Source organism: Anopheles arabiensis, chromosome 3 (genome assembly GCF_016920715.1).
Source record: "Anopheles arabiensis isolate DONGOLA chromosome 3, AaraD3, whole genome shotgun sequence".
Lineage (NCBI taxonomy): Eukaryota > Metazoa > Arthropoda > Insecta > Diptera > Culicidae > Anopheles > Anopheles arabiensis.
This window is the reverse complement of record NC_053518.1, coordinates 24,419,054-24,432,024: the sequence shown is the minus strand read 5'-3', so window position 1 is coordinate 24,432,024 and position 12,971 is coordinate 24,419,054. Positions and strand designations below refer to the sequence as shown.

Sequence of the window (12,971 nt, the reverse complement as noted above, 5' to 3'; positions counted from 1 at the left end):
GTATTCTACTGTTAGTTCATAGGTAATCGCACCATTATCGTTCAAATAGTACCTTATTCTGAAAAAAATGTAGGCTGATGTAAGATGTAAACAACTGTCGTTCATGCCAAATTTCATAAAAAATAACATCATTTTTGTTTTGTGAAACGCCGTTTAAACAGTGTACAAAACTAATGCTTTCTATTTGAGAACTGATTCGCCGGATTCATGGAATCTATAATCTATCCAGTTACTTGAAAATTTTGACGATTCCTGCCATCGACAATTGCCCAGAGAGCAAATGTTGATTGCCCGTTAGGGACTATTCTTTCCCTGCTGCTGCCATGCTTTGCTGCTATCGTTCACGTCCAGATGACTTCTGCGATTTTTGTCGCAAACACTTCTGCGATTTTTGTCGCAAAAACTTCTGCGATTTTTGTCGCAAAAACTTCTGCGATTTTTGTCGCAAAAACTTCTGCGATTTTTGTCGCAAAAACTTCTGCGATTTTTGTCGCAAACACTTCTGCGATTTTTGTCGCAAAAACTTCTGCGATTTTTGTCGCAAAAACTTCTGCGATTTTTGTCGCAAACACTTCTGCGATTTTTGTCGCAAAAACTTCTGCGATTTTTGTCGCAAACACTTCTGCGATTTTTGTCGCAAACACTTCTGCGATTTTTGTCGCAAACACTTCTGCGATTTTTGTCGCAAACACTTCTGCGATTTTTGTCGCAAACACTTCTGCGATTTTTGTCGCAAACACTTCTGCGATTTTTGTCGCAAAAACTTCTGCGATTTTTGTCGCAAACACTTCTGCGATTTTTGTCGCAAAAACTTCTGCGATTTTTGTCGCAAACACTTCTGCGATTTTTGTCGCAAAAACTTCTGCGATTTTTGTCGCAAACACTTCTGCGATTTTTAAATGAATTTGTACAGTGTAATACAGAATATATTTCATTTTAAATTTGTGATAAACAGTAGAATGAAAACGAACAGTAGGCTAAATTTACTGTGTTGAAGTGAAGAACTATTTATTATATTTTGTCAGTTAATAAAACACATTTCTCTTCTTTTTAACGTTATGTTATACAACCGCTGCATATTACATGAATTAAAGATTAAAACGCTGTCTAAAAAGCTCTTCTAGCGTTGATGCACCGGCTTCTGCAGGCGTTTGTTCTGGTTGTTAATCGCACTTAATGGCACAAATGTTAGAAAACTTCCGACGACCGCCGAAACTTTAGCGCCGATACACACCGATGAACGATTTGCAGCGAGGGCAACGGTGTACAGTGTCCCGGCATGAGGTACAGCAGTACGGCAGGCACACGCACGGCCAGCACAAGGCCAAACACAGCAACAGCGCGTAGATGTGCGTTTTGGTGTTTGCCTCTTGCTCGGTTTGGGTAACGATCTCGGCGTGACACGATGGGCACACAACCTGTGCCGGTTCGGGACCAGTTGTAGCCGACACGACACGTGTTGGTGGAACGTACGGTGGAGATGGATCTAGAACGCAACGTGTATCGATTACTGTTTTGCATTGAAAGGGATCATTGTTCACACTTGACACTTTTCCACCACAAAACTTACTCATCTTATCCAGTGGGACTGACATAGGGTTTTGATGAAAGCAAAATGCTGAATTACAGGAATGAGAGCACTAATCTGCTGGACTGGCACAGCACAACTGAAACGCTGCAGAAAATTGACGATGCAGTCAGGCACGAATTGTCGTAATACGCTGCTAGAATTCATGCTTTCAAAACATATGCCACACGCCATTCGTGGAGAACAAAACAAAAGGGTCGTCTGTGTAAATGTCTGTAAAGGCGAGAGCGAGAAAAAATCTTATTATTGAGTCCACAGCCCGAACGAAGCCGAAAGAGGAGAAATGGTAAAGTGCTATCGACAGCAGAAAATGATCGCATTCTCATCGATGTTTGCAACGCGTCCTACCAAAGCCTACAGAAGGGAACGAACGAGTTGATCTTGCACGAAGTAATTTAAATCAGAGTTTGTTTACACCCCAGTATGCTTCATTGTATTATTATAAACAAACGGTTCATTTGCTCTTATCAATAAAGGATAGCGAGGGCATTTGTGAGATGTTCGTACGCGACAAGCAGGAAAGTATTTTTTGTGTAGTTTTAGTTTAGTGTACTTTCTTTGTGGTAAATTCAAAATACCATTAGCCCAATCGATTTCGTTGACAATTAGCTCCTTCGATCGTGACTTTTAAAGTTTTTCGGTTTGTTCAGAATAGTTTGCTAGACTCACGGTGGACCCAGAACGAAGTGATCTCATTCTTCTCTGGAAACGGCCGTCGCAACATTGGCTACATTTTGTTGATGTAATATATACATAAAAATTATATATAATAAATTTTTAAAAATATTCATTAACTATACTTAAGCAATCAGTGGACAATCATTAGCTGTAAATTGTAAATCTCAAATTGTTTGATGCCACACATTAATGATTACCAAATAGAACACATTCTTAGAGCACATAACCGAAAAGAAAACCTTAAAATTGAAACCATAAAAAGTGATCGTAAAAGGTAGTGATCGTAAAAAACACTTCAAAATATGGTGTACTGAAGGTGTATGAATTCTTTTGTATGATGTAAAAATTAGGTAACATAAAAGTCTACTGAAGAGCTGCATTCTAAACAGTAAAGAACATAGAAGATGCCATAGCAAAACTGGTTTAAAGAAGAAATGTGTTTCTTGTTCGACTACCGTTGTTTGCATTTTAAACAAAATTGGAGGTGTAGGAAGACTCCAAAACATAACGAATACAAACGAATTATTTGAATAGCGTTTATATTTACCGCATGCAGATTAGCAGCAACTCGAATAAAATAAACATGACAAACTTATAAATAAAATGATTTTGGACATATTTAGCTAGTAAATGTGAGTTTTGTAGTACAACATAATGTTTTAAATGAAATTTAATCATTTGTTTTTATTGCATTCAATGATCGTTAAAATGTCTAATATTTCGAAAGCAGAATAAGAAAAGGATTTGAACATTGAATATTAGCGGAGGCCTTCTCCGATGCGCTGCAATACGCACATTTGTCCGTTATCTGTCGAGGAACTAATTCAACAGACAAATATGTACATCGAACAGGCCGTGATAAGATTGGCCACGAAGTCATTGTTCCATGTTTGCCAGTGTTTGTAATGAAATAACAAAATATACTGCGCCCGGGTTTGTGTTTAATGGAATATTCCCTGATTTATTTTACACCATTATCAAATAAATAACACAACATGAGATGTACTATACATCATACGCACAACACAAGCAGTAATGAACTTAATAACACAATAGACACTTTTTCTTAATCAAAGCGAGAAACAAAGAGCCCAAAGTTTAAGCAAAAGCTCACAGTTTTCAGCTTCTGGCCTGCCTGGTTGGTGAAGCAAACGCGATGAACGCAGTTACGCACAGTTTGCGTAGCTGCGTGCCGGTGTCTGATGTCCTTCAATGTTTGTACGAGCCAATGAACGTGTTGCATCTTGGGCAGTAGTGATTCGCGTCACGGCACGAGTTGCAGCAGTACGGCAGGCACAGGCAGGGCCAGCAGACGATCCACAGCAGCAGGGCGCAGGCGTGAGTGGACGTCGTCGATTCGTGCTTCACTTTCGTGCGTACCGTTGCATGGCAGGTCGGGCAGGTGATCGTCATTGGGTCGGGGCCAACCTGCGGGTTCGTCACTATGATGGTAGCTGCAATGGGTGAAGTGGGAGAAGCGAGGGAGTAATGTAAACAATGCCACAGCCGGTAAATAGATGCGGCTAGAAAAAGCTCGACGCGTTGGTGGTCGACGTACTATGGTACTTACTCATTGCGGTGCTTGCGTTGTTCACTTGGCTGTGTCTGTACCACTACTAGGTCGTTTGGCCGTAAATAACGTCTGTTATATTGAGCGGAGGGTTAACTGTAGGTTGGTGCTGTTATCTCCCTTGAGGCACCGTACAGGAGTTTCTCTCTCGCATAGCTTCGCAAAAATGCTCATTTTGATTATTCTATAATATTTTAATGCTGGTAGAATTAAAAATACTAATTATGAGGAAATGTCTTTAATAGTATAAAAGCTACGACGATATTTTGTCTAAAAATTTCTTTAACAAAAAAACGACAAATTTCAATTGTTTCTTTACCTATAATAATAAGGAAAATACATAAACAAAAATAATGTTTTTCAGTTTTTTCATGGTTTCCTAACCATTCTTAAAAATCGTACAACCGAATTGTTGTGATGATCATCTCACGCACACACAAGCCGGCTTTACTACAGCCTCACAGATGCTGATGATTCATCTCTCCCCGGTTGAAATAAGATAGTTCACACGACGATAAGCGCTATCAAAAAACGGAGTGTGTTCCATTCAATGTTATACAACGTATTTGTTGAATTATTTCTGTACGCGTGTTCGCGTGCTCATAGTAAATTGTGCCATTACTCACAACGCATCCGCCGATGAATCATGCCCGTTCGGTTTAGAACGAGCGTTTAATGTTTATTTTTGGGCGTATTGTTGATAGAACAGGCTGTTGGGGGTACATGCAAGAGTTATGTGCTGGAATTTTGACATGTCCTTCAGCGAAGGAATATCGGCAAAATGATAACAAGTGTGAGCAACACTGTAATTGATTACGATTCGCTCTAATTAATTTTTTATAAAATTTTATGAGTGAGATGTCTTTTCTAATTGAATATGATACATTTCAATGTTTTTAGGATTACTTATTTTAAGAATTAATTTAAGCTGCTTAATATGCATCTCAGTATTCCAAAAGCTTTCGAAGTGCCTTGAATTCAACTCAACAGTAGAATAATCGATGACTGTGACTGCAACTCCAGAAAAAACACATTCTTGCTCTAAATTTATTGAGATCTTGTCACATTGAAATGCAGCAGAATACAAATGGTTAGCATTACCTTTAATGTCAACAGTTCGGCCCCAGCGTTATCATGTAACCGAGTCTGTTATAGTAGTAGTAGTAGGCGAATCTGCATGTGCACACGCGAAAGCTGTGTAGAGCGACTTAATTGAGCCGGTAGAAACAGTTGCACTGCGGTAGCTCCCTTAACCATTTCCCTCCCCACAACACCAGCTTGTAATATCATTTTCAGTAGCTTTACAGCAACAAACACTCACACCTAAAACACAGGTTATATGTATTAGAACGTGTGCCTTTGGCACAGCAAATCAATGAATCATTTGCCCCACCACACCGTTGTACAGAGCAAATACGCGGGACCCGGCCGCCCAGTTTCAAAGTGTTTTTGGGGGTGCCCTCTCCCGGCAAAAAAAGCTCACGCGGAACATGCAATCTTATCATTCTTATCGAAAGGGGAAGGTGATTATTCCGTCGCCCGTCCCCTCTCACGCCTCGCCGAAGCAGCCTCAAAGGCCACAACGCTGGTACATAATTTAGTACGACAAGTGCGACAATACTGCTGGGTGGCAGGTTCCTTCCTTCAGCGTGTATCGAGCCGCCATCAGTGTGCCATTCCATTTCATTTGTGGCAGTTGAGGTGTCAGTGGAGCTGTCCAGACGCGATACTACTACTCCAGGGCAGTGATTCAGCCAGCGAGGTGAACTTCTGCTTTGATTGAGTGCGTGCATTTTCGTGGGAAAGCGACAACATAATGGGTAAGTGAAGGAATAGTGCCCTGCTCTGCCCTTGACTAACATCCGTTCCAACAACGATCCCCAAGACGGAACGGGAACGACCGATCCTCCGTCGTACGATCAGATCAGCTCCCATCCCGTGCCGGCTGCCTATCCCCATCAGCAAGCGCCTACGGTCGAACCGTTCAAATCCGCTAACTTGCACACCCAGGAACCGCCATCGTTGCGTAAGTTCCGTACAATCATCCCTTCTCCCTTTGGTGCCGGTGACGTCAATCGTGTGTGTGTGTGTGTGTGTGTGTGTGTGTGTGTGTGTGTGTGTGTGTGTGTGTGTGTGTTTGTGTGCGTATGTGTGTATTTGTGCATTGTTTGATGTCAGCTTTGAAGAGTTAACCCAAACTCCTGGATCTGGCCCTTGCAACCTGTCTGGGATGGGATGGCATGGCAGGGATGTGCAGATCTGGTCACAGACCTGTCGGTCTAGCGTTGTTTCTTCTGTATTCTTTTTTCGGGCAGTCGTTTGCTTGATCCCTTTGACTCACTATATTTACTATCTCATTTTTCTTCGCTTCCAAAATACAACAGAGACCACCGTGATCGTTACCAGCCCGAATGTTGGCCCCGATCCGACCACCATCATCTGTCCGTCCTGCCGGGCGACGGTGGTAACGAGGCTGGAGTACGAAACGACCACCAAGACGCATCTGTGTGCCGGGCTGCTGTGCCTGTTCCTGTGCTGGCCGTGCGCCTTCGTGCCGTACTGCTCCACGTCCTGCCGGGATGCGAACCATTACTGCCCGAACTGTGGTTCGTTCATTGGCACGTATCGGAAGTAAAGTGCAGGGACGACAACGCGGCTATCGATTCATTGTTCTAGTACTAGTACGTGTCTGAAAGTAGAAAAAACCGTCTACATTCATGTACTGCTAGTGTTTATGTGTGCGTGTGTATGAGTGTGTTTAGTCAATGGTCAGCTTCTTATCAGCAATCGTGAATCGTGTGGAGAGTTAGAGTCAAGCGAACGCGCGAAACCAAATCGACATTGCGACACCGTTTGGCAGATAAGATAGGGAGCCGTTTATCGACGAGTCACAGGACGCTTTGCTGCCCAGTGCTGGCCCCGAAATATAAGTTTTCGTTACTTCACCCCGCAAGCTGCGATTGTGAGTGCAGAAATGGGCAATTGAGCGATGGCATGGTCCTCGTTAGGGCGATATCGATTAGGCTATATTAACACATATTAATCACAAAATAAAAATCATTATAATTGCTTTTAATCGTTTAAATGTACTAGCAAGTTACTATTTTATACTAATAAAAATAATGAGCTTTTTTCTTTCAACAAAGAACTATTTACCATAACAATATTAAACCATAACATAACACACAATGAAGCGGTCGTACGCTTCAAACATATCATCGGGCTTACCCGAAAAGATGTTCAGTCCGCCACATCTGGTAGCAATAAACAAAAGGATCCTATTTCATTGGGCTTGCATGTTTTGACCGAAGTGTCATAAAATCGAAAGCACTGTACTTCGGTTGAGCTATGTGGTTTACGTAAAATAATTAACATTTGTTATTTGAATCCATGCTTCAGGGTGGTAGGATTTTGTTTTTGTTTTTGGAAAGCGTACGTACGAACAGACATAACGAAGAAAGTTGATAACAAAAGCGGTACAATCGGTACAACCGGGCAGCTTGCATACAAATGCGAAACATTTGTAAGGTTCTGTCGGTTACGTTGTTCGGCGCAAGCAGAATGATCAGAAAGCACAGCGATCACTGCAGGCAACGATATCATAGTGTTTGAAGAACGGTTTGAAGAAGGCAATGTGTGAATGCAATTTAATTTTACAAATAAATTTGAAATATTGGTGAATAAACAGAGTATTTATTTATTGTTCTATTTGCCATTGAAGTATGTAAGTCATGGACAGTTTTGTCATACGTAATTTGTCTCTGGGAATTTAAAAAATTTTGTGTACCTATTTTCATTGAAATAGTCATGTTATTGGTCGCGTCTTTGATTTAACTTAGAAAAACCGACATTTCAACCCGTCAGAGGATAACAAATGATTCATTCGAGTTGTACTTTCCATTTCCAATTGACAGTTGCGTGCTGCCATATTCGCTAAATGCACAGAAACATCGTTTTGCTTTCCTTTAGTTTATAGTGGGTATGTATGGTGTTTTGACGTGATGTTAGATATTCGCATTATAATATTCAAAATATGTATAAAATAATTGGTCAGTATTAAGAAGCCCCCCGTTTGTTTGAAATAATTAAATGTCAGCAAAGTGAAACTGAAGGGTGGAAAAATATGAAATACTTAAATTAAATAAAACAAGATGGCACTACAAACTCATAATAAGAATAGTGAAAATTACACAAACTAAGCAGCAAATAATTTGATTAATTACTTATTGAGTTACTATTGAATAATTATCTTTCTTCTATCTTCGTTGGCACGCTTACGATCACTTGTTTCATGTTATAAGCAGATTTCCAATCATTGTCCAGGATATCCGGAATATGGCTACTTCGATGCCATCAGAGTCTGTATTCGATCTCCAACAGGTGTTGCGACTACATGTATACCAAACACGCAATTATTTTGTTGATCAAGGTTTGAGACTTAGCTTGATCATGAAATTGTTAGTAAATTTATAAAATCCCAATTCAATCATCAGTCTTGCCGCTTTTCGCTTTTGTTGCATGTCTGAACCTCAATTCCAGGTTAAAAGCATAAAACTTATCTATGTTCTAAAAAGTTATTTATGTTAAATTATTGAATTCAAAACAGTTTAGTTAGTTTTGCTAAAATTAATAATGAAAATAAAATATCACTCATTTCTTAAACTAATATATTACGTTTGATTGTGCATCAGCTGTTAAAATTACCGCAACTGGACCGTTCGCTCAACTATTTGCTTCTATTAGAGGTGAATTCATAATGAGTACGAGCCATAAGCCACCGGTGGAAGTGTTGATATTGTAAATACATTTATTATGCAATTTTCAGCGTACGACGAAATCAACAAACAATGTTCAATACATAATAATAATAAACGTAATAACAGTCGTCTTGACAAAGCTATCGTTTTCACTTTTCACATACTCTCCTCTCTCTTTCTCTTTTGCGGTCCTTATCCTATCTACTTCTCTTACAAATATGCTTTCTGTTGCAGGCACTTTCTTTTTTGTCCTATTTTTTTTACCGTCTTCCCGCATATTCCCTCTTCCTTCACACATTTCTCAGCAGCTTCCCTGCCGCTTTGCGTCCCATGCTGAACGACGGGTTTAAGAAACAAAAAGGGGCGGGAATGATCATTACATCACAATAGTCTCGCACACGTACACGTTGGGGATTATCATAATAATAATAATTTTTGGTGACCATGGGCAACACGTAGTAGGCGCGGTGCGCGCATCTTGATCGAGGGTGATGATCGGTCTGACTGGCGGGTGTGTGTGTGTGTATATATCTTCACATGGTCGGTAAGGTTAGGGACTACGCCTTAGCCACGGTATGTGCCAATGTACGCCCCACAGTTCGGGCAGTAGTGGTTGGCGTTCTTGCACGAATCGATCACGTACGGGATCCAGAAGCATGGCCAACAGCTGAAAAAAGAAAGCAAATATTATAAACTTGTTGTATTTTTATAATGTTTTTTAAGGATTTCTATGCTTAATTTACATCGCATTGGCATTGTTTTTCAAACATATTTATATCATTTTAAGAAAATTACTCATTACTTTGAATTGTAAAACACACGTAAACTAATAAATGTAATGAGTGCTTAAGAGGTTCATGAGTCATTTCTGCTGCTTCTAATAAATCATTTTAATAGAAATAACAAAAAACACTCTTGTAACGAACAGCTCCAATTCTTTTTCGGCACTTTTTCAGGGACCACCATCATCGCCAAGGTGCTGCGCTTATTGATGGGCAAAAACGGAAAAATAAACAGTCCTCCAGGATTGGATTAATTTAGCTTCATCGATAATGTGGTTCACCCTGTCAACGGGTGGTAGACTCCAATTTCTGTCCCTTCTTCTTCCTCCCGAACCTTCATCATGTACTCCCGCGCCGTCCATCAATCAAACCTCACACACAACAATAACGATGGTGCGCGCAAATGGTGCAATATGAGCGATTGGAAACGATGCGGGGCTCTAATGAGGCTTTCCTAACCGTTTTCTTCTTCACCCAAATCACCCCACCCACCTGTTGGTAATGGCATTTTGTTTGGTCGGTGCGATGGGGGAGTAAAATGGGGAATTTGTTATCTTTCCGTAGGTAAGTTGAGGCGGCCGACGCGTGGTAACAAATAGCAGTGGAGGAACAAATGCGAAGAGCATTTTTGCTTCTTGTTTGCCGTTGTTTGAATCTCTAACTGACCTCAAAAGTCGAGTGTTGTCGCGTACCTTAATTGTTACGAAAAGGGGGCCACCCGGGGCCGGGTAAAAAGTAGTGAAAACCAGGGGAGCTTTTGCAAACAAGATAAGATAACAACAGACTGTTCGCGTTGATGGTTAACGTTGAAGTTGAAGCGTTAGAAAGATTCGTTGAAAAATATGTTTCATTACGACTTATTTTACATTGTACTTCCCCAAGCAATCAGAACGTGACAATGAAAATATAGTGAAAAGGAGAAAAAACCACTAAAAATGTACATTTAACTGCTCACCAGGCAATTTCCGGTGTGCTGTTTGAACGAACACTTCAACGAGCTTGCTAGCTACACCTGCGGCTACACAGCTAACAAACTCGTGAATGTGCAATGTGCAACACTTGACTGAGTCTGTTTGTATGCACTAAGATAACAGGAAATAGTGTGTGCCGCCACCCTTATTCTAACCTCGAGTGCTTTGAGCACTTTATTTATCTTGATTCAACAGTTGCGCGCTGCATGAACTCATTTCTGGTGGGATTTCGACGCCACCGTTGGCCGCAAATATTTGCCATTTGGACACATCTGGTGGGTTCTGGTGCTGCTGTGACTGCTTTGCTTAATAATAAGCACGATAATGTACCGGTACGGATACTGAAATTCTATAGAATTAGATACAAACTCGAGCAAACAGATGGAAGAGAGAATTTGACTCTTTCCGATGGTCGTGGCTCAAAATTATGCAAACATATTACCTCCAGCTATACAACTATCTCCAAAAATCAAAACCGGATTTCATCTTCCGATGTCGTCGTTCCGTCTGCCAGACAAGACACCTGTAGCCAGTCATAAATGTGTACCAACAAACCAACAAAAAAGAAGTGTCTCCCAAACGTGAACGAACGTGAGAAGCAGACTGGCAGAACCATGTCGAATGTTCGCACGATCACAGTTGATTCTTAATTTTGTGTGCGGTGCGGTGTTCTTCTTGTTCTTCGATCACTCTCTCCCCCCCTCTGTAGCAACATTCTTCTCCCTTAAGATCCGGTTCGACTCAAAGGTGTTAGCCGAAGGCTGTGTGTTGGGACAAACTGAACCAGACAGCTCGGTCGTAGTGGCTTAAGCTTGCTCAAGAACGAGCTAGTTCAACGACACAGCCACCGTTGGGTACCATTGCTCAAAGCCGTATTGCTTACTTCCAGTACAGATTACTCCACCGGGGGATCATAAAACTATAAGCCCCAAGCCCACGGTCATTTGTCATGCCCCTTTACTCGTAACTTACATGAACAAACAGAGCAAACCGGCCGCGATGTGCGTTTTGGTCGAGGTTTCATAGTCCAGCCGGGTGATCACGTGCTTGGTACAGGAGGGACACACCATCGAGGCCGGATCGGGCCCTACCTGAGGTCGCGTTACCACTGTGTTTTTTTGTGGGAAGGGGGAAAGAACCATATTGTGTTATTATAAAGACTGGTGAGTTGACCGTCGAGACCACCGTGTCTACCTTGAACATAAGTCGTCGCTGCAGTCTGTGCCGGTGGGATTACGTTCGAGTTGGCATCGTACGGTGGCGGCGGTGGTGGATGCGCATAGTTTGGTGCGTTGGTCGTGGCATGCGGATAGCCACCACCGGTCGTTGCTACCGGCACCTGGCCCGGGTAGGGCGGTGATTGGGCAGGGTATGGTAGTTGGTTTAGCGGCTGCGTTTGAAACCCTTCCGGGCCGGATCCCTTACCACCGGGGTTCATATTGGAGAGTGTGTGTTTCTTTGAGTGGTTTTGCTGGAGTAATTTATTCAACTGGAAAACATAACGAACAGACACGATAAGAATATGGTCACAAATAAAAGGAAAAATACTTAAAAGTACACTTCCACAGTACGAGTCACAACCAGAATTAAAGGAGCAACTAAGTCACTAAAAATAATGGGAAAACAGCTTCAAATCACAACTGGCACCAAGCAACGACCGATGCACACATACAAAAGCACACTCTCGAGCACTTTCACTCCGTTTTCCGTTTGCAAAACTCGATCGTGCGATCGTGCTGATCTTCTCGCCGCCTCACGACCACGGGATCACTCACCGGGGGCACCGGTTTCTGTGCGATCACTTTCCCTTTTCGTTTCAGGTTTTCTGCACTCATTTCTGGCTACAACATTCTACAACCTGAAGTCTGCAAGTCCGCAAATGGGGGTACCAGCTTCAACGACAAACTATACCTGTTTTTGTTATCTGATCCTCGCCTTGCAATTGCACTCTGTGTGTGTTGTTTTTGGTTGTTTTTGATTTCCTGTTCCTCTTCCAGCGACGCACACAACACGGGACTGGATGCGTGTTGCGCGTACGAAAGTTCGTTGCTCACTGAGCAGCCGCGATAAAGCCGTCCGCCGTCAACCGGTACCTGATGATGGCGGTGGCTCGCTGTTATTGCTGTGTGTGCGTGTATGGTCAATTCTAACAATGTGGTAGTTTTATGCTCCACCATGCGACATCGGCTGCTGGTCGGTCGGCTTGGGGAGGCTCGGAAGTCGTATGGAAACCCCTTCCCGTTTTTTGTTTGTTCAGTTTGGTTCCCGTTTCTGGTGCAGTGCGATGAAACGTTGATCTAATTTTGAAGTAATCATCTTCATACGGATGTTATACTTGGATGTGGAAGTTCACTCATTTGATTAGAGTTCTGAATAAGTCGTTTTTAATTTAAACGTTTTTTTCTTAATTTAAGTCAGAGCAAACTACATTCGATTCTAGATCAATGGCATTGATAGCTCACGTTCTAGACGTTGCGTGGCTGTTTGGAGTTTTGCATAAATCAAGAATTGAGATCGGTTTCTAGAAATTAACCGAAACGGCTTCCAATGTTTTGATTATGAGCAGCAGACATAAAACTAACCGAAAACCGGATGGTTTTTTGCTGGCCAAGAATCGTCTCAAAA

General features: G+C 41.8%; 4 protein-coding genes across 6 annotated transcripts; 1 reads left to right on the top strand and 3 right to left on the bottom strand.

Moving 5' to 3' along the window:
* Positions 1 to 982: 982 nt before the first annotated feature.
* On the bottom strand, positions 983 to 2,345 carry LOC120905107 (lipopolysaccharide-induced tumor necrosis factor-alpha factor homolog). Of its 3 annotated transcripts, XR_005739868.1 has the most exons (3): positions 2,258 to 2,272; positions 1,571 to 1,801; positions 1,370 to 1,486 (listed from the first exon to the last, which is right to left on the bottom strand). XR_005739868.1 is itself a non-coding variant. In XM_040315823.1 (2 exons), the coding sequence occupies exons 1-2, from the start codon at positions 1,593 to 1,595 to the stop codon at positions 1,218 to 1,220; spliced, it is 318 nt and encodes a 105-aa protein (XP_040171757.1). In that variant the 5' UTR covers positions 1,596 to 2,345; the 3' UTR covers positions 983 to 1,217. The 3 variants fall into 3 exon arrangements, 2 of the variants coding, with proteins under 2 accessions (XP_040171757.1, XP_040171758.1); XM_040315823.1 differs by having other exon boundaries at positions 983 to 1,510; positions 1,571 to 2,345; XM_040315824.1 differs by having other exon boundaries at positions 983 to 1,486; positions 1,571 to 2,266.
* An 855-nt stretch (positions 2,346 to 3,200) lies between these two features.
* On the bottom strand, positions 3,201 to 3,967 carry LOC120905108 (lipopolysaccharide-induced tumor necrosis factor-alpha factor homolog). The gene is made up of 2 exons (XM_040315825.1): positions 3,837 to 3,967; positions 3,201 to 3,720 (listed from the first exon to the last, which is right to left on the bottom strand). The coding sequence occupies exons 1-2, from the start codon at positions 3,838 to 3,840 to the stop codon at positions 3,476 to 3,478; spliced, it is 249 nt and encodes an 82-aa protein (XP_040171759.1). The 5' UTR covers positions 3,841 to 3,967; the 3' UTR covers positions 3,201 to 3,475.
* A 1,504-nt stretch (positions 3,968 to 5,471) lies between these two features.
* LOC120905105 (lipopolysaccharide-induced tumor necrosis factor-alpha factor homolog) lies at positions 5,472 to 6,912 on the top strand. The gene is made up of 3 exons (XM_040315822.1): positions 5,472 to 5,656; positions 5,722 to 5,862; positions 6,221 to 6,912. The coding sequence occupies exons 1-3, from the start codon at positions 5,653 to 5,655 to the stop codon at positions 6,469 to 6,471; spliced, it is 396 nt and encodes a 131-aa protein (XP_040171756.1). The 5' UTR covers positions 5,472 to 5,652; the 3' UTR covers positions 6,472 to 6,912.
* A 1,705-nt stretch (positions 6,913 to 8,617) lies between these two features.
* Positions 8,618 to 12,418, bottom strand: LOC120905104 (lipopolysaccharide-induced tumor necrosis factor-alpha factor-like). Its single transcript, XM_040315821.1, has 4 exons — positions 12,258 to 12,418; positions 11,541 to 11,835; positions 11,319 to 11,454; positions 8,618 to 9,260 (listed from the first exon to the last, which is right to left on the bottom strand). Exons 2-4 carry the CDS (start codon positions 11,782 to 11,784, stop codon positions 9,158 to 9,160), a joined length of 483 nt encoding a protein of 160 aa, XP_040171755.1. The 5' UTR covers positions 11,785 to 11,835; positions 12,258 to 12,418; the 3' UTR covers positions 8,618 to 9,157.
* Between the last annotated feature and the right edge of the window lie 553 nt (positions 12,419 to 12,971).

Excerpts from the sequence above, each read along its gene's own strand:
- LOC120905107 (XM_040315823.1), bottom strand. The coding sequence starts at position 1,595 with ATGTCAGTCCCACTGGATAAGATGA. Across the intron at positions 1,511-1,570 it reads AGTCCCACTGGATAAGATGA|TAATCGATACACGTTGCGTT; the intron begins GTAAGTTTTGTG and ends AATGCAAAACAG.
- LOC120905105 (XM_040315822.1), top strand. Across the intron at positions 5,863-6,220 it reads CCAGGAACCGCCATCGTTGC|AGACCACCGTGATCGTTACC; the intron begins GTAAGTTCCGTA and ends AAAATACAACAG.
- LOC120905104 (XM_040315821.1), bottom strand. The coding sequence starts at position 11,784 with ATGAACCCCGGTGGTAAGGGATCCGGCCCGGAAGGGTTTCAAACGCAG. Across the intron at positions 11,455-11,540 it reads AGCGACGACTTATGTTCAAG|TGGTAACGCGACCTCAGGTA; the intron begins GTAGACACGGTG and ends AAAAAAACACAG. Across the intron at positions 9,261-11,318 it reads GGTTTGCTCTGTTTGTTCAT|CTGTTGGCCATGCTTCTGGA; the intron begins GTAAGTTACGAG and ends TTCTTTTTTCAG.